Source organism: Empidonax traillii, unplaced genomic scaffold (genome assembly GCF_003031625.1).
Source record: "Empidonax traillii isolate 1590-97213 ecotype Southwest subspecies unplaced genomic scaffold, ASM303162v1 scaffold93:size1158651, whole genome shotgun sequence".
In the NCBI taxonomy this organism is placed as follows: Eukaryota; Metazoa; Chordata; class Aves; order Passeriformes; family Tyrannidae; genus Empidonax; species Empidonax traillii.
In genome coordinates, this window is record NW_020955286.1 from 1,015,035 (window position 1) to 1,040,827 (window position 25,793).

At 38.6% G+C, this 25,793-nt stretch overlaps 1 protein-coding gene across 7 annotated transcripts in view; it reads right to left on the minus strand.

The window, feature by feature from the left end:
- Positions 1 to 25,793, minus strand: part of MGA (MAX dimerization protein MGA) — a 61,733-nt gene that overhangs the window by 20,924 nt on the left and 15,016 nt on the right. For 5 of the 7 annotated variants that reach the window (XM_027881714.1, XM_027881713.1, XM_027881716.1 and 2 more), the window contains 15 exons: positions 21,842 to 22,766; positions 21,403 to 21,490; positions 21,164 to 21,259; positions 17,537 to 17,665; positions 16,091 to 16,189; positions 14,088 to 14,725; positions 13,085 to 13,442; positions 11,996 to 12,219; positions 11,078 to 11,218; positions 10,599 to 10,674; positions 9,175 to 9,695; positions 7,408 to 7,705; positions 5,106 to 5,732; positions 4,230 to 4,529; positions 1,123 to 2,816 (listed from right to left, as the gene is read on the minus strand). In XM_027881714.1, coding sequence (XP_027737515.1) covers positions 1,123 to 2,816; positions 4,230 to 4,529; positions 5,106 to 5,732; positions 7,408 to 7,705; positions 9,175 to 9,695; positions 10,599 to 10,674; positions 11,078 to 11,218; positions 11,996 to 12,219; positions 13,085 to 13,442; positions 14,088 to 14,725; positions 16,091 to 16,189; positions 17,537 to 17,665; positions 21,164 to 21,259; positions 21,403 to 21,490; positions 21,842 to 22,766 — 6,214 coding nt within the window. The remainder of the gene's footprint in view (positions 1 to 1,122; positions 2,817 to 4,229; positions 4,530 to 5,105; positions 5,733 to 7,407; positions 7,706 to 9,174; positions 9,696 to 10,598; positions 10,675 to 11,077; positions 11,219 to 11,995; positions 12,220 to 13,084; positions 13,443 to 14,087; positions 14,726 to 16,090; positions 16,190 to 17,536; positions 17,666 to 21,163; positions 21,260 to 21,402; positions 21,491 to 21,841; positions 22,767 to 25,793) is intronic. The other 2 variants (XM_027881717.1, XM_027881720.1) reach the window with 2 other exon arrangements.

Consider the following 25,793-nt stretch of genomic DNA (forward strand, 5'->3'; position numbering starts at 1 on the left):
CTTGATTGTTTCACGGCTTCTGTGGCCAAGATGACCACCAATTGCCACTGCACTCTAGAGTAAGGGATCAAGGGAGGAGGGCACCTTTCCCAGCTGGCTCCTGTAGTACCTGTACCAAGTTATTGCCCAGGTGTTTTAGGAATCTTCTGGACCTGTTTGTACCAGCTGTGTGGTTAGAAGACAAAGAACTCTAATTAGATTTTCAACTGCAAGAGGACTACAATAACACAAAAGGGCTAAAAGAATTCTATACTTTCAAATTCCTGAAGAAACTAACATAATCTGTCCTCTTTTTCTGTTACTTGAGTTATTTAAGTTTCAGCTTTCTCACTCCATTTGTATTTCATCCCAAAAAAGGGTTATCTTATTTATTATGTCCATTTGACTGACTTACAAAACCACAACTTGATAAATTATAAGTAATAATGCACTTTTTAAGTCATACAGTGATATATAAAAAATGTATTAAGGAGTTACCACTGGATTGCTTCATTTGAATTTTTTTTTGTTAAATTTGACGGAAATTCTATGAGCATTAAAACATAAATGTATCTTAACTACACTAACCACAAAGCTTTACCTTAATCTCTGACTTTTGGAGTAATTTGTTTTCTATCAAATAGGGAATGACAGCTTCCATATACTATTTAAATGTATTACTAAATTTCAAAAGGAACTTAAGGAGGGATTCAAATATTCCTTCCAGAAATAAATGTTAACTAAGGCTACAAAAACTAAGTAGAGGGAAGCAGCTTAAAATAACAGAAATACTAGATCACCCGCTACATTTTTGGATCATAAGTCATATTACAAGGAACCAAGTTACTTGAGTAAATACTGGAGGAAGACAACCTGCAACAGTTCTATTACAGATTGCTCATATAACTCCTGTTATCTGAAAAATTCTAAAATTTCTAAAAGGTCACTACACTGCCACTTATAAAAAAGCATGCAACTTAGAAGAAATAAAAGACATTCCCACTTGGAACCCCGATTTAGAGTTTCTAAAGAAACTGAAGTCCAAAACACAAACATCACACCCTTTGAAATCCATGGGTTATTACATGTTAGTCGGTCAATTAAAAAAAAAAAAAATCCTTTCATAAATAGTTAAATGCTTACCACTTTTTCAACATCTATTTCCTCTTCACTTGGGAAGTCAGAAGCACCATCCAGCATCTCATCAGCAGAATCATCAGTTTTTTCATCATCTTCTTCCTCCTCTTCATCTTCCTCCTCATCCTCTTCCATGTCATCAGCAGTTATATCAATGGTGGGCATGTAACCCTTTCTGTGTGCCCTCTGTTCTGGTGGCGTCACGAAGTCACTTTCCTCTGATGTATCAGCTCTGTTACCCACCTCACTTCTGTTTTCTAAAGGGGGTACAATGCTAGATATTTTGCTCCAAGAACTGTTGACATGTGTTACAATATCATGACCCGTTTTTATTTCTTCTGGAGAATTAAAAGCCTTTTGTTCTTTGTTGTTACTGCCTTCCTGCCTACCTAGGTTTCCTTTGGCTTCCTCAGTATTGACTGTATGTTCTTCTCCTGAAGTGTTATCCTGCTCTTTTGCAGAACTGAATTCAGACTTACTTCCTGTTTTCTCTCCTGTGCTTTCTGCTTTTGTAGAGCCCTTGTACTCCTTCCTTTCCGTATCTGGTTGTGCAGCTTCATCCTGGCATTTTTGTTTGTTCTGAGACAGTTCAGTCCCTCTTTGTTTGTCCTTGTTCTCCAGCTGTGTATCTTGCTCTGGTTGACTCTGTGACTGCCCAGAATTTGCTTTCTTGCCTTCCTTCATCTGTGTCTGTGCATTTCCTTCCTGCTCTTTTACTGGTTTCTCTTCCTGTTCAGCATTTATTTGTTCATGCTCATGGTTCTTCAACAGGGCAGTTTCCCGATTCTCAAGACTCTGTGGATGTGCATTATCCAGAGGAGCAACTGAAGTCTGATCTGATGACCCACAAAGAGTTTCAGAATTAATTGAAACAGCCTCCACTGCAGTTTCAGAACTGACAGAATCCTCTTTCTCCTCAGATGACCCTTTTTCTTCTTCACCATTTGGTTTCTCACTGATGTACGAATGGTCAGATGATACAACATCTGCAGAAACATCATGCTGAGAAGAAAAGCTATTATCACAAGAACTCTCTAGCACCTTTGAGTTCTCCACTACCCCTAATGCAGTGGAATTTCTATCACCACTAGGTGTGACTGTGCCAGATGCTGACTCTTCAGCAGTATTTAACTGGTTAATAGACTCAGTTTCTTCTTGTTTCCCATCTGAAACTGTGACCTCAGACTCTGAAACTTCAGTGCCATCTGAGTGTGGGGCCTTCTCATTCTCCTTCTGCTGAGCAGCACTCGAATCCTCCTTCTTGCATATTTTCCTGTAATTCCTCTTCCTCTGAAGAGATGCAAAATGGTGAAGAATGGAGTTTGGCACAGTCTTCTGTCCTGGGAGCTGAAGTAAAGCAAAACTACCAGACTGTAAAGGTATGAAATTAGCGGTGGTAGCTGGCAGACCACCTGAGCTGCAGGTTACTTTTGACTCAGAGGCTGTTTGATTTGTGATGTTGCTAGCAGCAGAGGAAGAGATCCTCAGAGTCAGAGTGCCTGCCTGTGACACAAAACTTGTTACTGAAGGAAGAAGAGAAGATGTTTGAGTGGCTGGGTTAGATGGAGGGGATAACTTGGGTACTGTAGTTTGTACAGCTGAATTTGTGGCATGAGAAGTGGAAGACACAGAGGAAGTGGGAGACACAGGTGACTCAGGAGGCTTAGAAGGTGCAGGCAACCGGATTCCTACAACAGATCCTGTGAGGGAAACAAAACAGCAACTCATACTTTCTCAAATAAACTTTTTTCTTTCAGTTTTAGTATTTGATGCTGTACTAGAAGCAGACAGCGTTCTCAAGGATCACAGTGTAATCAGCTATTTGATCACAAGTTCTCAGTGAAGGAGTTGGTCCTGCATAGAGAGATATAAACTTGAAATTTTTTAAGGAGCATCACAGCAAAACACATGAGGTGGCCACTCTAAAATGACCAGACTTAATTGTAAGCTTTATCGTTAAGCTTTTTAATCAGAAAAGGCACTGCATTGAAAGTTCTCTGCATTTTACTTTCCCATTTATTGCAAAACAGGGAAAGAGAGATTTTGTAAAAAAAAAAAGAAAAAAACTAAAATCTTCCCTCCTCCCCCCCCAGAAAAAGACTTCTACATGGAAAAACTGTGTCAAAATTACACAATCTTTTTCACCTTAATGAACTCTTCTGCACCATTTCAATACTCCATAAAACAAGAAGTAAAAAAATACTACCATGGGCAAGTAGTTTCAGCAAAAGCCCCGAATCAGAAAGGAATTAAATGAACTTTTTGACTGATTCTTTGCTAAATCTCATGCTCAAACCTCAACTAAGGCACAGCATTATTTTCTCTTCTCTCCAGTTTTATCTGCTGTGCTTGCTCTCACCTCTCCCTTCCACACCACTCTATCTCCCTTTCTTCAAGATGCTTTTTGATAAAGGGAGAACAGAAAAAAAAGTCCTACTGTAAACATGCATTTAAAGTGCATTTTGTTTATAACTTACAAATACATACAATAGCATGCTCAATAGGCATTCTACCTATTTTCTGTCAGATACCTGCAATTTCTAACTCCTCCAACCCTGCCTTCAACTGTGTACCAGAGAAACAGCTGAAAATCACACTTATTTCTCTTCTCACACTCTTAAGGAGGAAAAAACTCTGGCAATTTTGTACTGTAGTTTCACATTTCATCTGAGTATCTTCTGTAAACATGCTAACAAACCTGGAAACCTAACAAAAGCAGAGCAGTACATTCAGTGAAACATGGGTAACAGCTCATTCTTTTTAAGAGAATCTCCAACAAGAATTATTTTTGAATCACCAGATCAACAGTTTCTTTCAAGTTGTGACAGTACAGTGACTCCATTGCCATACACACACAGAGACCCTTTTACTTGCTGCACACAACTCCTAAATGTTGGTGAGTTAGCTATTAACTGCACTTGCTGCATTTTAGACGCATGGTATTTAAATTGTATTGCATCTGAATAATTACACTGTGTTCTTCAACTACTCAGGCAGAACCAAATTAAACTCTGTTCAATTACTTCCAGCAGGGGAAAGGAGCATCACAGAGGCATTTACTACATTTCCAAGTAACACACCAGTCAAGAAAGAAAGAAACACTGGATTTGTACCTGGATTGCGGAGCATCACTGGTTGCACACTGGGCTGGGCACCTGCAGTTCGAACCTGCTGCAGGGGAACAAGCTGAATGATCTGCCCATTAGGGTGTCTGAACAGGTTCACAGCACCAGGGCTCCTGAGAGGCTGAAGGACCATCCTCTGCCTCTGCGCAAGCTGCGTGTTGTTTAGCGGCCGCAAAGCAGAAGGTGTCTGATGCACTGGGATCAGCAACAATCGAGGTCCGACACGTTTGTCTGTTCCAGGAGATACCTTTGGGGGAGTATTACTTGCAGCTTGTGGAGTAGCATCTTCTGAAACATTTAAAAGGTTGTACAAAAATCAGTTAAAGAGAGCAGCCAACAAATCAGCACTGATCTCACTAAATACTAGCACTAATATTTGACACCTGGGTCTCTTTTAAATTTGTTTGAAAGCACTTTTTTCTTTATTCGCAGAATACATAGAACCAAACACACCAGAACAGGTTTTTTTTTTTTCCCATGTACTTCCACTAACATTTCTCAGTCATGACACAGGAGAATAATTCCATACCTACATCTTGGACTCAATGCCAACCATGAATTTCTAGCAGTCATAACTCTGCTATACATTTCTATGGGCCAAGCAATGAATGTGAGACTTTCAGCTCACTTCAGAGCAGTCACTGACCAGATACTTACATTTTTTTCCCTTGTCTACCAGCTCAGGCTGGAATGCAAAAAAACAATGTAAGGGATTTTATTTCTTATCCTGTTTTGGAAAGAGTGGTGAGACAAGTGAATCCATATATAAATTTAGTCCAGTTGCAGACTGTATTACAGCTATGAAAGAGGCAGAACTAGAAAACGAAGTGTTTGCAGTAATAACCCAAAGCACCTAGGCATTACCTCTTTTTGGATTCTGTGGAGGACTTGAATTAACTCCTGATAGTATCATCGGAACAGAGACAGCAGAGGAAGTTAGTGTGGTCACCACAGGTGTAGCTGCTGCAGCTGTTGTTAGTACAACTGTAGAAGTGGATGTTGTGACAACAGGACAAGTAATAGTTGGTGGTGTCACTACAGTTTTAGGGAACGACGTAGTTGCTACTGCTGCAACAATCCCTGTTGTTGTTATGTTTACAGTAGCAGTAGAAGTGGTGGATGAGGGAGTAGTACAGGTGTTGATTCCAGGTGTTGCAGGAGCAGCTGTGACTGTAATTGCAGGAGAGCAGGCAGGTTCACTAGCTTTTGTCTGGCTAGGAGTGGTCACAGTAGATGCTGCTATGCTGGTACTTTCCATAGTAACTGGAGAAGTGGTGGTGGCTGTAGTGACCCCAGGAGAGACTATGCACTGAGCTGGAGACGGTGTTGAAGGAACAACAGGAGCAACCTTGATTGGTGCAGGCTTGATATTGAGCAACCGTGGCCCTGACGCAGGCTGGCGTGCGCTCACTCCAGGAATCTTCTGCTGTAGAGTTCCCGCTTTGTTTATCACAAACTGGGCAAACACACCACCAGGTGAGGGTCGGGCAGCTGCAAATAAAAACTTGCAGGTCAAAATTTTAATAGATTTCCTCTTTGCCTTTCACGAGGTGCTACAATTGTAATTTCAGCATGAATTTGAGCCTCCAGTTTCTTTGTACCTTATAATTAAATTGAAACCATTATGGCAGTCCTGAATATGCCTTACATGTTGGAAATATATCTGCCTTATTCAACTTCTGTAGCTTTTTATTGCATTTCTTCCTGGACATGCAAAAGAATCAGGTCTTGAAGGATTGTTCTTCATTGTGAAACTATGGACAATTTTAACTACAGTAAAGGAGAACAAACACCTAAGTGAAATAATGACCTTGAACTGTCTTCTAAACCTCAAATTCTTCCTGTAACAGCTTGTGTGGTCTTCCCGTTTTTAACGCTTCTTGATTTTCATCCCCCTTCTACTGTATTCATCTTACACAGGTATGGAGGAAAGTGACAGGAGGGTGATAGAGTTTGCCATGTTCCCTTCTAATTGCAGTGACATTCATGCAACTGAGGACTTAATGGAAAATAATTAGTGGAAAGTAATGCCTGGTGGGAAGATCCTTTATCTCATCCCTTGGTCTCCAAGGGATCAGACCACTGCATCTACACCACTAGATGTCTACAGATAAGTACAACAGCACATAGATTATGTAGCAAGCCCAACTTAAACATTGTAGTTATTTATGCATATACCATTTTTAACCCAGACTGTGCCAAAACACTTAAATCATATATGCATCAATGACTTCACCCATCAATGAAATGTAGTCTTTCGTATTGCATAAACACAGAAAACAACAAGTTTTATTACAGGACAAGAAAAACAACACAACCATTGATGTGGCAATGAAAATTTAGACAGAAAGAAACAAAATAATCACTCAGAAACTACAGTTTAGCCAGGACACAGGTAACATCCTTTTCTCTTGCAAAGCTTCTTCAAATCTTCATTTAAAGTGTGGGAATATGTGGGTGGGGACTAGATTTTTTTGAGGAAGTTGCCCAACTTCCTCTTGCCATCCTGAAGTAACCATTTCAGTATCAACTCAGATACAAGTACACCATGCATCTTCCAATGCTTTTTTTTTTTTTTTTATCCCCCCAAACTCAAGGTGCTGACTAAATCCGACTCTGTTTAGCTTGTGAAATCCAATGAGATTAGAGGCTGGCGTGGTTATTGGCTGCACACTTGTTGTTTTGCTAATCCAGATTTGGACCATCTTGTCTTTCACTGCGGCTTCACATATCTTTGGTGGTCACAAGAATTATGAATGAAACATCAGCAGAAAATCTAACAGCAAAGAACCACGTATTAGAGCGATACTCTACTTTAAGTTAAATCTGTGTTTTGACGAAACACAATTAAAAATGATAGTAACAAAACTACCCAAACAAAAATCCAAATTAACATTTAGCATGTCTCCATCCACTCTTTTTTGTCTCTTGAAAACACGCTCTAGTAGCAATAATAAAACAACTAACAGTCAACATCTGTAATCTTACCCTGAAGTCAAATCAAACTTTCTGCTTTAAAGAGGTTATTTACTGCAGAGGCAGTTTAGGTAGGCAATGCAGCCAAAGGCAGTATGCACTGTTGCATAGAAATCAACATTAATGCCGTACACTCACTCTGTACTTCAGCTTCACGCAATTTAAAACACAGTAATAAGTTCCAACCTACCTATCTGTCTCTGTGCTGGGACATGGGTTTTCAGAGTCGTCACAGTGGGGGTTGAAGTAGTGCTGGTGGAAGATGTAGTTTTAGGAGTTGATGTTGTGGGGCCCTGGACTGATGGTGTCCCAGAAGCAGGTGTTTTAGCACTGGATGCTACCTTGGAGATCACAGTACTGAGGGCAGCGATATCAAGTACTGTGGGCTGCAGCCTGCCTGTGATATAAGCTGCTAGCCGATTGGCAGGATGCAATGCCCCCATCTGTCCCAAAAGCAGTTTGGCCTGAGGATACCTTTTATCATTAACCTGAAAAAAGTGGAAAAGGGAAATTTTGTGAAAAGAACGCTAATTCACCACTTCTGGAGAGGTGTTTCACTCCATGGGACTTCTAAATGTCTTTTCAAAAAAACATTGCAATTCAGAATGGGAATTCCTCATTTCTTTACTGCCCGGGAGAACTTCAAACTCTTGTTATGTCTTTGTAAAACAGAATTTAAATGCTACTCAGACTCTCACATAAACCTACAGAGTCCAAGAAACGTGAAATCAGTGAAATTAGATAGAGTGAAGCTAGAATCTGTTTTTCCTGTCCCTTACTTATGATACAGTCCTGAATAAAAACGGGTTCCCGAATTCAAGGACAATTTTGGATAAAATTCTCAAACCTAATTAAGTCCTAGCATCACAAAAGAAAAATACTGATGATATATACATTGAGACAAAACTCTGAAGAGCTTGTAAAAGCTTTATCAGCTTTTTTTTCTTATCCATACTGTCATTTGATACTGAAATTTAAATATGATGAGCTGACTAACTTCAAATTCAAAGTTGTAGTGGTAACTGACTGCAGAGGAGAAAAACAGAATATCTTTTTGAATGTCAGGCTTTATGCGTACTGGACAACAGGAAGTTTTGTTAGTGTTGCACTTTAGTTTCAGGTTGTTCAATAATACCTTCTAAAAGCCAAATATATTTAACATACTACAAAATAAGGTCCAGACTCTTTCTATTGATCAACTTCTATTTATAAAAGAAATCTCCTCCTAAATTTATTCTCTCTGCTCACTTCTCTTTCTGAGAGTGCCATATCTGCAAAGTATCATGAAAATGTTTTACTCTCATTTTCTAATTCATATGCCTTCCCTGAAAGTGATTTTACTATAATCATAAATACCTATGAAGGAAAAGATCTTCATCCTAGCCCTAGAGTTCCTACCACCACTTTTTAACACCAAGTCGGCAACACAGAACAGAACTGCAGGGCAAGACCCACTTTGAATTTAGGATTATGATTTCTCCTGATGTTAAACATAAATTCTATAATGAGGATGCAGGCTATTAATGAAGATTAACAGTAAGCTGCAGCAAAAAGCAATTTAACGTTTACATTTTCATTTTCAAGTTTTGTCCCAGTGTATACTTCCTCAGAAAATGTTCTTCTTGTGGACTCTATCAGTCACTCATTTAGAAGTATTATCTGTCAAATGCATCTTCAGAGGGTTTTCAAAGCACCAAAAAGATCTTGAGAAAGATTCCATACTTGGGTCAGCAAGACCAAGATAGCAAAAAAGACAAGCTAAACCATCAGAATTCCAATCAGATTTCTTAAGGGACAAGTTTATGGAGAGGGAAGAATGCCACCAGATACTAAGAATTCTTGTCTGGACAGGCAAAAGACTAGGTAGACAAATAAAAGAGTGTTCTTCCCTTCATGGAGTTCTGGGATACTGGATGAAACTGCATCTAGTGTCCACAGTAAAGGCAGAGGGACCCACCTGAATCAAGCCTGAGGGGCTCATATTAGCTTTGCATTTGTAGACAACCAGCTTTCCTGCAGGAGAAACTCCTGTATAAAAAGGCAAGCCTTTGCCCCAATGCAACTTCTCCCGCAGTTTGTCCATTGGGTCTGCCCGCATGACCTTTACACTTTCTGAGTTACTGCACGACGACACTGCGCTATCAGGAGTCTTCAAGACAGGTATCTCAGGCTTCTCATCCTTGTCCTGGGAGGACGGCACTGAAATTTTCACTCTGGAGGAGCTGACAGGAGGGTGGTTCTCATCCTGGGCCTTGTGTTCCGAAGCCAATTCAATAAAGAAGCTACCCACTTTGAGGCACTGTGGCACGTTACTGTTGATATGCTGTGATAAGATGGTCAAGATCTTATTGTGATCTTCCTCCAAGTTGCAGTCAGAGATAATCTCAAAAAGTTTGGTTGGTTCACCTTGAGGGGTGTGATGAACATAGGAGGTGGAGAAAGAGTCCCCCTCACTACGGGAAGAACACCAGCTTTTCTCTGAGAAAGAATTGAAATAGGTTTCTGCAATACTATGATATTTTAATCACCTGGATAGTCAAACAGTTTCATTCTGCCCACATCTCCACCCTTGCCTCAGCTCATCTGCAGGGCAACAAGTAAAAGAACTATTCAAAGCATCACTTCCCCTTGCAGAGCTCCACAAGCAAGCAAAAACTCACAGCAAAACTAATGTAACTATTTCTCATGGTTCATTCCCTGCAGCCATACCACGTCAGGTTGTATTCCATTGAATCACAAGCTAAACAAAGCTGGGTAGTTTCAATACAAACACCACCAACATACAGTAGAGGGCATCACTGGTTATTCAAGAGATGGCACTTTTCTCTTGGAGTCAGAAAAGGACCACTGTCCTATAATAGCACAAGGGGCAAACACGATGCTAGCAGAACTGCGTTTTGCAGAAGGTAAACACAAGCACGACCTTTTGTTGTCATTAGAGATAAAATGTCCCTTGTTGCAAAACTGTAAGGATGTTGAGCCCTGGGTCCTGGCCATTTAATTTCACCTACCAATGCACCAGCATTTTCAACTAGTTGTATTATTTTTCCATTCCCATGCTTAAATGTAGAGTGTGCTGTTGTATACATTAAACAGTGAAAAAAAAATCAGCTCAAAAAGGTAGCTATATTTCATTAGTGGATGACACAATGCCTCCAGTATATGTCTCATTTTAACGCTCATATCTCCCATGTGACCCACACATACACAGCTGTTTAAGAAAACAGGAAACTGTAAGCACATCATTAGATTTTTATTGACAAATGTAAAAACTCCCTCAGCAAATGGACTTTTTATCAGTAGCTGTAACTTTTCTTAAAAATCCCACAAAAACATGTAACTTACAAAGTGGTTGAATTATACTTAAGACTCAGCTCTTACCTCCTGTTTTATTAGTGTCTTTGTGTACCTCACAGGTTGGCTTCTGAGGGGGCTGAAGCTCCGGTTCACGCTCCTGCTGGAGGAAGGAAATGCAAGAAAAATATTCATCTTATATATCTCACTTTCACACTAAAAGTCACATCAAAAAATTAACTAATTCACCCTGAATCATAAAACATATGCTGTGTTTGACAACATTACAGTCTTAGAACAGCTCTTTTAACAGCGCACATTAAAGCCTTATGTGACAGTGCACTTGGCAGCCAGGAATTTCCTTTCCATACAAGATAATGTATGTCACAGTAACAGGATAAGTCTACTAGCACTGGTAGTAGGCTCTGGGATCCACAGCCCTACCACTACCAAATGCAAGTTTAGCCCTTGTGTCATGTAGGAGTTTCTGGGGAAATAATTACTTCAACATTTTCAATATTTTTGCCTGTTTTATGATACATGCTAGTAACAGTGTGACTTCTTACCTTTACACTACAACTCTGTGAATCACTTTTGTCTTTTTGCTGCTTTTTCTCCTCTCTTTTGTATTCATATACTCGCACCCTTGCACACGTCATCAAACTTTCAAAGTACAAGTAGACAGGATCCTTGTCCTCCTCTCGAATCTAAAAAAAAAAAAACAAACCAAACAAACCTACACCTCTCCATTCTAGATGCACAGTATATTCAAAAAACAACTTTGCTAGAAAAGTCTAGCATTTAAAGCTAAATCTGCCGCCTTAGTATCACATAACCCAGTCTACTACACCACCCCAAAAAACTCAAACCCATTCAGGTATTCTTTTAAGTGGGGAAAGAAATCATGTCATGTATTTGCAACACTATCTGGTATATATTATATAGCAACTCTGATACCTCTGTCCTTCAGATGTAACTAAACTATACTGCTGTTGTTGCTTTTGTTAGATACTAAAGTGAGGGGAGAGGCAAAGATAGATTCTTCCAACATCGGCAGTGAAACCACAAGAAAGAACAGAAAAAATACCCAGAACTTCACTGAACACTGTGTGTCTGTATCCCAACTTCTTTTGCAAGTAATAATTACTTAGAAGGCTACACTATGTAGCTAATAACTCACATACACATTACAGGACTAGCAGTCATTTTGACAAAAATACCATATATTACTGCATTTTTAAATGAGGTTATTAGTGAATTATAATCACCTTTCACCATCTGCATATTGCTACAGTAAATTCTCAACATAAATGGACATAGTTAAAGATTTATATGCAATCAATTAATTCTTGCTTATCAACATACTTATGGGCAGTCAGGCTTTCACCTCAAATTTCTCTAAAATTACCTAGCACAGAAGTTTTTGATAGCATTTTGTTTTAATTTTCAATACAAAGAAAAACATGCATCTCTTCCTCTCTTACCACTGGATTGGGTTTAGGAGTATACACTCTGCCTGGTTTTATTCCACTGGAAGATCTGTTCTTACTAGAGAGCGAGACCTCTGGGTTGGGCAGTACCGTAGATTTAACTGGTTCGATAACAGATGGTGTTGGGACGTAAATTGGCTCTGGATCTATTTCACCTTCTACTTTCACCCACAATGGACAATTCCTAACAGGTTGTTCTGGTTCTGAGTCACAGATAGCTGAAAAAAAGAATAAAACCAAACATAACTTACAAATGAACCTTCATCTAAAACCACAGTATCAGAATTTTTTGTTTGAGCTTGAGATCCAGCCATGCAGCAATCACTAGTTCATACTGCCAGACATACTACTGGTTGTTTTTCTTGCCTCAAATTATAGCCAAAAGTGACTCGGATTTGTCCACAAGAAAGAGGAAATGATAATCAAATGATTCTACACTAATCATTGCTCACTTGAACTGTGATAGCAGATACACAAAGGCACTGAAAATTAGTGACCTTCACTGATGCTGTATACTGAAAAATTACAAAACACAAAAAAAACCCCTAGACTTGTATACCACAGCTCTTTGGACAAAATATTTTATTCTGGGAGAACACCAGAGAACACTATGCTCACTTTCAGCATTTGCTAAAGGTAATACTAGCAATAAAACAAAAATATAAATTCGCAGACAATTTCTACCAATTTGTTTCCTGAGCATTCCTTAGGCCAGGTCTGAAACAACCATAAATCACTGTATTTTCAATGAAGCCAATGAACTATGTAGCTATATATGGCAACTGAAAATACAGCTCTAGATACTCACCTGGTAACAGGGAAAGATAACAGCCTTATCACAATGAATACTGCCAACAGTGATAGCAGTAATTATCTCATATTCATAGTCTTTAGATATATTTGGAGATTTGAGCAAGAGCTTAAATTACCAAAAAGAAACTCCAGCTATTTAATTGCAATAAACAACTACATAGTGCCCAAAATGCTGACCAGGTAAGTAAGAATTAAAAAAAAAAAAAAAAAGTGTTATTTCCTGCTTGTCAGTTATATAAAAGCATATATATATTTCCCACCAATACTCACTGTATTCTACTCTTTTTCTCCTCTTCTTATCTTTCTGCTTCAGCTCTTCTTCTTCCCCATTACCCTCTTCTTCCACATCTTCATCCTCTTGCTGTTGTCCTTGTGATCCATACAGCACAAGATTTCCACGTACAGCCTTTTTCATCATTTTCTTATGTTTTGATCCTCCCTTCACCAGCAAGACTCTTCTCTTCAAGCAAGTACAACCAAACATACAGTCTGGCCTGCGGCAGTGGGTAGGCTGACGTTTCTCCAGCGCTAGACTGGCACATACACAGCCCAGTCGACAGAAATCATTATTGCAAGGAGGTGCTCGTCGTCTTATTATTTTGTGGATGGGTTTGTTTTTAAGAGACGCCTAAAAAAAGGTTTTAAAGAAACAGAAACCTCAAATTTTAGTAGGAGGCATACTTTACTAAAATTAAATCAAGCATATGCAAAATGCTATTCAAACTTCACTTAGAATAACCCTTCCAACTACACTGTTTACATAGAAAATTTGGCATCTATACCTAAGAAAACCCCCCAAAACAGAGGGGAGTTTGAATCTGAAGTCTTCTGAGAGTCAATCTGAAACAGCAAAACCATCTTGGTAATAAGTAAGATGGGGAAAAAGCAAAAGAAGTTATCATGTGACAACCAAGTTACATGACCATGATTGTCTTGCAGTTAGCTCCACTGAAAAAATAAAAGTGACAAAGAGCAAGGAAACGGAGTTACTGAACAACTGTATTAACAGAATTTTTAATGGTGAAAATTTTAGAGAACTCAAATTATTCATCATTTGTATCACCATGCTATTATCACAATTAGTATTTTCACGTACTGCTAAGTCAGCACTCCTCAACTTTCATGTCAAGACTACACCACAAAGTAACCTCATGCTTTGTCACGCTCCTTAGCAGCTTCAGTCTTATTTTTCTGCATGTCTATGCAACACCAGTAAATGGGCAGATTAAAAAAAGCAACAGTACAGAAAGGAAAGAAACAATTACAGATCTACCTGAGCTGTAAGCAGGGTTGCCAAAGAGATGTCTGCTCGCTCTTCTGTAATATAGGTACGTGGTTTCCCATCCCAGAGAGCACAGTCTTCCAAGTCCATTAACTTCACTTGAGATTTAGACAAACCTGGTGGACGAGCTGCTTGTTGATGTTGTGGTGCTTGACGCAAACTAATCTGTTTTGGAAATGTACTTTCATCCGCAGCTGGCAGCACAAAACCATCTGCCTGGTTACTCAAACTGCTAGCAGACTTAGAAGCCTTTTCCCCTGACACTGATGAGTTCTGTTTCTGCTTTGCAGGAAAAGGTGAAGGCAGAATAGGCTTGTAAGATGACCTTACTCTCGTAGATGTCTGTCTGGTTTGAGTCTTTGTCCTCCTAGAGGTAGATGATGGAGGAACAGGCTTGAACGTGAAAGATGTTGATGGAATTACAGTGGACTGCTTCTTTAAAACACTGTCGAGTGTTCGCACATAGCTAGTGCTCTTAGTGGGAAGCTGATACACCACAGGAGAAGTGGGAGCGTTAGAAGAGAACCCCATACTTGTTTCCATTAATTTCCCTTCATTTTCCAGGTATTCATCCAGCTTGTCACTACAGAATGCTGAGCGATTCTTCAGTGAACCTTCCGAACTTCCACCTAAATAAATAAAGAGTACTTTAAGCCCTGGAAAAACACACTGACAAATGTTATAATAATTAAACACTATAGAATAGATAAATATATCTTTTAAAAAATGCAGGTACACCAAATAAAATCCACTCTGAAACACAACCAGCGGTCTGAACCACTGTTTTTGTTGGTTGACCTTTGGCTGGACTCCAGGTGCCCACCAAGCCACTTCATCCCTTCCCTTCTCAGCAGAGTGGGGGATTGAAAGTAAGCTGCAAAAAACCTAATAGGTCAAGATAAAAGCAATTTAACAAAGCAAAGCTGTGTGTGGAAGCAAAGGAAAACACAAGATTTATTCTCTACCCCCCATCATCAGGTGATGTCCAGGCACTTCCTGGGAAACAGGGCTTCAGTACAAGCATCAGTTACTCCAGAAGACAAACATCATAAATAACAATTGCCCCCACTCTTTCTCCTTTCTCTTAAGTTTTTATAGTTGAGTAGATAAACAGTATGGAATATCCCTTTGATCATTATGAGTTCTATGTCCCCTCACAAGATCGTGCCCATCCACCAGCCTACTGCCAAGGGGGGAATGTTGGAGAGGCAGCCTTGGTGCTGTGCCAGCACTGCTCAGCAGTAGCCAAAACACTGGTGTGTTATCAACACCTTCCCAGCTACTAATGCAGAGCACAGCACTGTGAGGGCTGCTGTGGGGAAATGAGCTTCGTTTCAGCCAGACACCACACAGCACTCACAAAAACAAGCCTTCAACAGGCTTCCATGTTTCTATTCTTACTTTGCTTGTCCTAAACACCTGAACTACCTGGTACACCGCAATATATCTGGAATATCCCATAAAAGTGCAGAAGTTACAATATAAATATTTAAGCTAAATATAAAGTAAAAACTTGGCATATTGCCAATGATCCATTTCTCCCTAAAGTATGGTGAAGTAATCAAGTATGTCAGGAATACCTGCTCTAACTAGAGTTAAAAATACATCAATATAAATGAAAATTACTCTAGTTCATTAGGGTCCCTGAGGCAACCTAATTCTGGAATTACCATACTTTCATGTAAACTCAAAACTGATAAACAAACCCAAAACTATTAGAGCTTTCATCTTCACTCAAGCCTTCTGAATAGAACAGAAGACATGTATTTTTATCTTACTCAGAGCACATTTCTCTCTTCCCTCATGCACCTCCATTCTGACTATGGAACCAGAACTAAAAAATTCTTTAATCGTAACAGTTTCAATACATAAAAAAAAATTTCTTGTCAAGACACACACAAATACCAAAATGCAAGATATATGGATGGTCAAGAAAAAGGTCACATGTTGGAAATATGTACACTGATTTCTCTCAGTTTACTTTTTTTTTTTACCTTCATTTCTAGAAGCACCATGAAGCTTCCCTCGCCAGCCTTTGATTTTTGTGAAATCATTTGTTTTTCCTGTCCTGGAAACAAAAGGAAATCCAGTATCTGGAAAAGAAGAAAGCTAGCTTCAATTTATGAACCAAGTTTGATTCTATTGCTTTTCCCTTTTCAGGAATAGATGAACAGTAGAAAATGAAAAAATCTGAAGCAACTTGATTTTCACTTTTACTTTTTTTTTCTTCAATTAACAGAATACTAACAAATACAAGATTCCTGTAGAGTTCTCCTGTATGATCATGCAGCTGTTATCCCATACAAAAAGTGTCTTCTCCTGTATTTTCAGTTTTAGTCTCCTTAACAATGGTGCAAGCAGTTGATTCCAAAAGTCTAGTGGGCCAATCAACTAATTAGCAGGCTAAAATGGAACAGGCAGTTTTGATCTGATTCTACAGCCGCATTCAGTAAGACAAGTAATTTGATTCTTCCCCCTGCATTGAGCCAATGACTTTTATAAGACCTGTAGAAACTTCATTTAATATTTGGTATTCTGTTAAATTGAGATGAGTATCAATTAGGGGCAGGGACAGTAAATAACCACAAAAAGCAAACAGTGACATCTCTCACAAGTTATCCATCAGTTTTGAGAGCTAAGTTAGAATGTAAAAATACAAACAGGGATCTGTGTGACCATTTCAGGTATTGCTAAGCTAGAAATAATTGCATTTGACACCAAGCTGACAGAGGTCTTCTGAACTGAATCTTCCTCTCTTGCAGTGTAAACAAAATTGAGATTCAATGTCTGTGACCACCAGCTCCCAAAAGCAGCAGATTAAGAAAGGCACAGTAATCAGAATACTACAGTGGGAAGAAAAGTTAAGCAGAAAAAAGATAAACATATAAACTAAGATATAGTTCATCCATCATTAAAAACAGTGCCTATCAACAGTATTAGAATCACAGTCACAGTATAACGAGAAATGCACTTGTTTGGATACCAAGTAAGTTTAGAAAAGCACAATCAGTCAGCACTTTTGTAACAAATAATTATTAAGAAGTTACAGGGTAGCTCCCAAGTGGCATCGCAAGTTCTTCTGGAAAATTCTAATATTCAGCTCTCTAAAAGACAATTTTTTTTTTTTTGCATGTGAGCAACATTAGACAAATTTAGATCGCTTAGGCTTTTTCTGAGCAATTTGAAAGGTCAGTATAAAATAAACTAAGTATCACAGCCATCACGAAACAGGAAGGCTGAAGACAATCCAGCCACAATTACTCAGGGCTCTTTGGCCAGTAACCACATAATGATTCAAAGAAGTTCTCATATTTTGCCCTTTTAATACCACTTTAATCTCTTTAAGATATTAAGCTGAACTAAATGGCCATTCTCTCCTTCTCATCATAGATAATAAAATGGTAATACTCTGGATTTCATCAAATTCATATTCTACCCACCTGGAGAATTGGGATTGGTTCCTGGATAGCTCCACAAGGAGTAATTTGAGTAGGAAAGAGGAAGCTGCACACCCAAATATTTCAAGTCGATGCTCATTGTTGGGTCCACAGAATTCAACTTCAATCCCACTAGAAGAAAGTCAAGCTATTTACTAAAAGACAAACCACTGAGTTATACACAGGTTTTTCTAGCATTCACCTGCCATTCATCCAGCATTAGCACCTATAACTGTTACTTATATTGGATTTACAGCAGGTATGGATTAAAGAGCATTTTATGCAATGGGAAATTGAGGGGAAAAAAGACTGAATTTCTTTTCATAGTTATCTTGATTACTACCTAAGTTTTCAAAGAAATTTATTAACCACAGTGCTAATGTTGTAATAAACCACACAATAAAAGCTTCTGCCTGTTTTTTTGAAGAAGTCAGCACTGTCTACATCTTTGAAGACTAGACTTATTTTCTGAACCCAACAAAGCTGACTGACATTTCATATCACTACCTAAATTATCAACCCTGCCAGTGGTACTTACATTCCCTTCTGTACTGAAAGCTAATGTTGTGCAAGAACATACACCACACACACATCAGTTTCAACCAGCAGTAAGAGAGAAGAACAAAGCACATTTTAGCTCTGAAGAATGTGTGTATGTTTGTTATGATAAAAACTTGTATTTAGACTGATATCAGAACTTAGTTCATCAAATGATCCCAGTCTCAGTAGTTAATTTTTTTCCCTGGACTTAGCACTTTGCAATAAAACACTTATTTTTCCCCTGAAGCAGAGGAAAAAGTGGCCATAAGGAAACTAAACAATCCATGTTGGTGATGCCCCCATAAATACTTAACTGCCTACAACATGTTCCCTCATTAACTGCCCCCAAATACTCAAATTGAAAGATTTACTTGGTTACAAAAGCTATCTTTATCCATGACAAAACAAATATAGATTCAGAAATGCTGAGAAAAGCAGAAGCTAGGAAATTTCACTTTGCACCAGAAGATATTGTCACACTGAATTCCAAAAATTACTGTTGTCAATCAAATTCAGCTCATAGTTGGGAGTTGAGAACATCTATTTTGGTTTTTAGCTATAGAAACCTACAAATGTTGCTCCTGTTGCCAATATGTCTAAAATTAATAAATTAAATGCTTTGAAACTGATCATGTACGACTTGACAAGGTTCAAGAAACATAGAGCAGTATTTGCACAGATATCTCAGTGTTGGTGATACACATTTATTTTAATAAGTGGCAACACAGTGACCAGATTACAGGCAGCCTGGAAACATGGAACAGATCTCAAACATGGGTGTTTAAACAGATACTGTTATCAAAGGCAGTCTAGTGAGATATAATTTTCATATCTACATAGGGAAAATGAGAAGCAAGCAAGTCAGTCTGGCATTTTGTATAAAAACGTGTCAACTGCCAAATGTCAAGATGCCATCTATTTATTTTCAAACTCTATTTCAAATAAAATGGAAAAGCGTACAGAGTTTATTTTTCTTGACACTCCATTCTGTCACCTCCAAAATCAAGCCTATCTTTGTTTAATACTCAAAAAAAAGAGAACATCACCCATGCACAGTATCTATTATTTCAGTTTAGGATCACCCAGACAAAAAACAAGAGGATGATTCCAAGAGCAACATGAAATGCACACAGGCAGCCAGAAGAGAAGAGATGGTAACAATTAAGTATTATGTCACTACAGACATCCCCCTACATGACAGGCGAACTATCACCTTTACTGCTTTCTGTCACCTCCACAATATTGCTACATTTCAGTTGCTGCAGTCAAATAGTAGCAAATGAAGAGCCTTAAGAACTTTCTCTTTTCCATCAGTGGCGGTTGACAAATCTGAAATACGATGTATGGCAACAGTGCCTTCAATTTTCAGGAATATAATACGAGATCCAAATTAGCTAAGACAGAAGAGGCATCCCATATAGCATTGCAGTACTCCAGCAGAAGCTTTCCTTCTAACATGCTTAAGTTGGATTTCCTTCTTAATGAAGTCTGCAGTAATGGTGCTTCTAAGATCTAGACAGCCTCAATCATCATGTTTTAAACTTCAAAAATCAACAGCAATTGTGGGGTTCAGGTACAGCTCCAACATTTCATCAGTGAATCTCAAAAAGAATCTTAAGCTTCTCAACTACACACTTCACACCACTCCAGAAGCTGGAGGAAAAGCATGTGGGTTGTACACATTCTCAGCTGCAGGATCATCTCATGAGTAAAACAGCCCTCGCTAGTTTTGTAGTTGCCAACGTATCACATGGTTGCCAACATACTATAATTTTATGATACTTTTCTTGGGTAAAGATACTATCAAAGAAGTCTACAAGAAGGCTTAATGTTACCGTAACATTTGTTTAGTGCTGTAGCTAGCACTCCCAGCAGCTGACCACAAAAGGGTTTTGCCCCCATTTTTAAAAACATGGTGGTAATGTAATGCACAACAACACACAGGGGCCTGTGAGGGGAGGTTGGCCAGTGAGGTCACCAGACAACAGGGATGCCTGTTTCTGGAATCATGGCAAGGGAAAACTCCATTTTCATGATACAACTGCCAACACTGATGCTCTATCACCAAGGTATAACTTGGCTAGAGATGGGTTATCTTGTTTTATTCTCACCACATCTAGGTCACAGATCTAAGAACTCTCTATCCCCTTCTTATGCCCATTTTGCAAAGTTTAAAGACAGAAATGTCATCTCCACGCTAGCAAGAGGTGAAGACATCCCTTCAAATGATTGCAAATAATGACAGGCTACTAGTCATCATATCTCATACATAAAGCACTCAAGATAATCCCATGTTCTCCACTAAAGAAGTTCTTTGAGGAGTCAGAACAGCTCACATCAGAGTATCAGTATTTGGAGTCTCAGTCCCTACAGTATTACAGTTACACGCTTGAAAAATTCAGGGCCAGAACCTCAGAAGCGTGAGGTACAACACTTCCACTGTGATCAGTAATTTCATCACCTGCTCTGATGACTATGTTAACGTCATTGGTCTCAGGACTACTATTGCTGAAGTCTTTCAACATCATCAGTAGAAAGAAGATTAAGTTCTGCTCTGCAGATCCTTGACTTTCTCCCATCTAACTCAGAATAATATTGTATATAAACAAAAGATCACAAAATAAAAGTACCTTGCTTGGCCCCTCTATGTGGCTAGCGGACCTGGGTCTACAAGGACTCAAAGAAATATGGACTCAAATATAGCAAATGCAGTCTTAGTTAACTGTTGCTGGATCTCTAGCTCCTCTAGTATCAAGAAATATTTATTTTAATGAAAGAGTAAAACAAACTCCATCTGCTCTCAACCAGATTTAGCTCATTACAAGACAGGCACTGTCTGAAGTCTGAAGGCTCAGTGACTTCTGCAAGAGTCACATAACATGCAGACTCCTGCTCTCCTGTTGGAGATTCATGATCCATCTATTGCCACCTTCACATTTTCTAGTTTGCAACAAGAATGTGTGAAAATGAAAATCTAAATCCCAGATGGATTAGGCATATACAGTATCGCAACCAGTAGGAAATCATCAGCTCAGTATGATTAAGTATAATAACCAACCGGGTGCAACAGCATGTACTCCACCTGCTTACCTTCCTGAAGGCTAGGATGTATTACTTGTTTATGCCTCAAGGTCTTCAGCTCTTCCATCAATTCCTTTTCCAGCACATGTATTTTTGCTTGACAATCTGCTCAAAAAATAAAAAAGAGAGAACATATTAAAAAAATTTATCATGCAAAAAAATTGACCTAATTATTAATTTTTCAGAGTGTCTTTTTAAATTCTCTTATTGCAGGGAAGAGTCACTCACAAAAAAATAGAAAAATGTACCTGGATCACTTGTAGTCAGGAGACGAGCCTGAAGATTCTGTGACTCTTCTCCTCCAGTTCTATCAACAGTGTTAATGTCAAGAGCTTCCTAGATACATAAAGAGGCTTGAGTAAGTGTAAGATACCTTAAAACACTTAAATGCAAACTAGGACACATCGAATTTTCACTAGTTATTCAAAACTTGAGACTGATTAATAAACAAGTATGAGTTCTTTTATACAGAACTCTAGATACCACTACTTTTCCCTAAGCTGCCAAAAAGTAAGGAAATGTTATGAGTAACATAGGTACAGTACAAGGACAGATTTGGAAAGAGGCCACAAATCTCCAAACTCAGTTTAAAACAAAATATACCTCCAGATTGCAAGCAAAAAGATCTTAAAAATAAGACATTATTAAAAAAGCTTTTCAATTTTACTCACAACAGTGAGGTTTTACCTTTGATGCAAAGGACACAAAAAGGACACCGTCAACGTCTTCAAGGTCTGGTTTAACATCTGGAACGATACTCCCAGGCCCCAGTGAGGTGTTCTTGCTCGTTATTACAGTTTTCCCTATACCTTTAGGTGGTCGACCAGCCTTGGAAATTTTCAGTTTGCGTGGCCTTCCTCTTTTAGTTGTAACTGATGATAGGGTGGTTTGATTGTTACCAGAGCCTTTGAGGGACACAGGATTCTTCAGTATACCAGACCTTCTTCTGCTACAGATCAATTTGTCTGAAAAGTCACAATTTACTGAACCCCTGAGATTAAGATTAGGTGATTTGGATAGAGCCCACTGTGCCTCTCCAACTGAAGAGTATTTCTGTGACATTCTACTCCCAGGAGATTCTTTTTTCATAACTAACTCCTCAGTGACAGTGCCTGAGTAAGAGTCTTTGTGATTTTCAAAACACACAGGCAAAGTGTCCAGGATTGCATTCAAAGGTGATTTCTCTTTCTTGCAAGAGGAAAGCATGGTCTGTGGCAGCTCAGATATCTTCACTGTGCTCTTTGTGACTGCACAAGGTTCTAAATAAACCACAGGCATCTTACCACTATCCAGTTTTAACATTTTTGCTTTGGCAACACCTGAAGGACTGGTCAGTGTACGCTTCCTAGACCTGAATTCTCCGTCGGTTCCATCTGTTTCACGTCGTCTCATGAGGTGTTTCTGTACAATGGGATCATCATCATCAGTGTTGGAATACTCATCAGTTTCTTCATCTGTGTCTTCCTGTTTCACAGTTATACCTTGTATGCAAATATTTGATTCATAGTCATAGTCATCTGCTGGTTCCTCTTTAATGACTACATTGAAGTGTCCATTTGGGTCCAACGGAGATGCCACACGAGAAGCGCTTTCATAACTGCTAGCAATGGGACTGGGGTGGAAGGGAGGGGACAAAACCAAAACACAACATAAGATCTTTATCAAATCTCTTCCTTTACTGAAATTCCATCATCTCACATAATCCTTAGTTACATATTGTAAAAAGCTTCCAAAATGCTCCCAGATGTGGGTCTGCCAAATTAGCTGTCATTTACAAGCTTACATTTTTAGAAGTAAGCACTCGAAAAACCCTAAGAAACTGCCATCATTAAGAACAATTCAATTTCTTATCTGAAGGCAGCAGCACAACTTCCTTCCCTACTAATACCAGGGTGACATTTGTCGCTTTTCCTCTTTCACTCAGCATGAACTTCTGCTGTCATGTTTGAAATGCTCAGAAGTGGCCTTAGTTTGACGCATACCTTGTTAAGACACTGAAGCAACTGTGCTTGCAAATAAGAAGGCAAGTGAGTGTTTAATGCACTAAAATTTTAGTCAATTCATCCTAAAACCACATATAGACAATTCCTAAGTTCAACTGTTGTTTGAACACTTACAGAATGTTAATATCCTGGTGAATCTTGATCCATTTTCACTAAATCTGAGTACTAACCTAACCAGAATTTGGTATACCATGTATTAGATTCCGAACACTAACAGTGTAGGCAGTTACACTCTGATGATGGGCTTCTTGAGGGCCAGACCCATCAGTCAAAAAACTGCAATCAGCGGTTTTTTAAAGTGTATCAGAAGTTGGCTCATCATAAGAGAAAACAGCTAAGGTATGAAATCAGAAACTCATATTCACAGTAAACCTCAGAAAAGAGTCAGAACTTTTTTACTAAACGTATGGCCTGGTATTCCAATACTCTCTTTATATATATTTTATGAGACACTACATATAATTTTAATTATATTAAATTATTATTCAAATTTTCAACTTTATTATTAAAATGTTATTAAAAATAATATTCCTTGTTAATTATAACAATGTCAAATATAATTTAACATAATTGTAATAATGTAAATAATATAGAGAGTGAATGTTGCTTTACGTATCTCGGATGTATATATGTATGTGTGTCTATTTTATTATTAATATTATCCATCCGTACCCCTTTAAAGAATGACTATGCTCAGTTGAACCCACAGCTGGGATTGAGGAAGGGGAAAACAAGTGGATGAAGAGGCTGCTTCCTCCTTCTGCAGATGGAGGACATACTTTAGGGAGAAAAGCTGGGACGCACAAGAGTCGTAACATGGAGCTGGGAGTCTTCACCTTGAGAAGAAAGACTGCAGTGTTAAAACAGGGAGCTGACTATCGAGATACAGATTTATATATTTACATATAAAATCCTAAAGAACAAGAGAGAAGCTATCTAAAAAACTTCCTGCACTTCAGAAAGACATTAAGTAACTAGCTTGAAGAAAAACCTGCCTTGTGAGGGAATAGCAGGCAGCAGCAGAGTTTTGTCTACTGTCTTCTCTGGACAGTGAGTTTCCTATTAGAAATGTCAAATGTAAGATTAAAATGTCCTTGTAAGATTGAAACCCCATTTTCTTCAGTGAGTTAACTGTCAAAGAAATTCAAAGACAAACCACTTACAGGTTATTGGCAACTGAAAATCCTGTCACCTTACAGCTAGAGGTTGACTCAGTACAGCTGATCCACAATTAAAAGTGAATGTAACTGCTCCTCTATCTTAAAATTCTCAAAAACAAAGAGACAAAAGACCCTAAAAAACTTACAGAGCAGGATAAATTTCTCACCCAAGTTCTATTGTTTCCAGTTGGAAGCCCAGTAAGGCCTGGACTTCCCTCGTAATTTTCCTTTATCCATTGCAAGGTGTGCATATGTAAGCTAAGGATTACCTTTCTATAAGAGATCTGGACAGTATCCAAACCAAAGAAGCCCAGCCGTAAAACTGAAATTTCTAGATACAAATATTGTTTTATTCTGCATATTGGAACCAAGCCAGATGGTGACAAGAGTGAGATATAACCCACATATACATACGCATGAGAATATAAAGCATTTGCACAAATCCTGAGCAACATTTTTTGTTTTAAAATTCTGATGCAATGATCAACTTCTTAAAGAATAAAAAAGTTGCTTCTTGGCACTGAAGTAATTTCATTTGGCCCTTAGTTTGTGAAGTCGTGTGCAACATAAGTAGTCACAAACTTCTCTTCCTCTCATCTATAGGTAAGGAAGCCTGTCCACTCAAAATTTTCAGCTTATTCCGGAATCTGATAAAATAGTGCAATAATGTCTTAACTAGCTCTTTCTTTGCCTGATATGGAACAATGCTCATATTCAAACCATCCTCCTTATAGCCCAAGTAATGTATTTGGCACCCTTGCAATAGAACAGTAAAAGCAGAGAAACTGCCTTCTTGCATGTTGCCAAATTAAAAACCATTAAGCTGCTCATTTTTTGAAAGTACCAAGACATATCAATTTTTTTTAGGTACATCATTTCAAAACATACCAGAGGGGAAGGGGGGGGGGGAGATTTCATGTCTTGTGGAATTAATCTAGCAACCTGTGGCAGAGGTTTGAAGGATGATCACTAGCCTTTCTCTCCCAAAAAAAAGGCAAAGATGAAAAGCAAACTGTCAACAGTAAACACAGGACAAATAAATCAGAAAAACAAGACTAGAGGATAAATAAAAATCCCACAGAATTTTTATTTTTTAAACAAGAAATCTAAAAGACCTTGGAAGGGAGAAAGGGTATATTAGCCTGAAAAGAACCAGGAAATTTTGCTTGTGGTTCCTTCCACGGCCCAAACATCTGAGTGTTTCAGGCACAAGCATTCCTACAGAAGCGGCCACAACTTGAATTAAGTATTTATTTTCTTTACAACACACCTGATTGAACTAAACATACTATCAGACTATGAAGAAAAATACAAAAAACCTCCACATAGTTAGTACCCTGTGTGAAGAGAAATAGTGCTTTACTTCTAAAGTCCTCTAATAACTCAGGATTAAAATTACTCTCAGGCACATGCAACCTTTTACATAGTTCCATTCTCAAAAACGCCAGAAGAATTGAGTATTGGTGAGAAGTATCA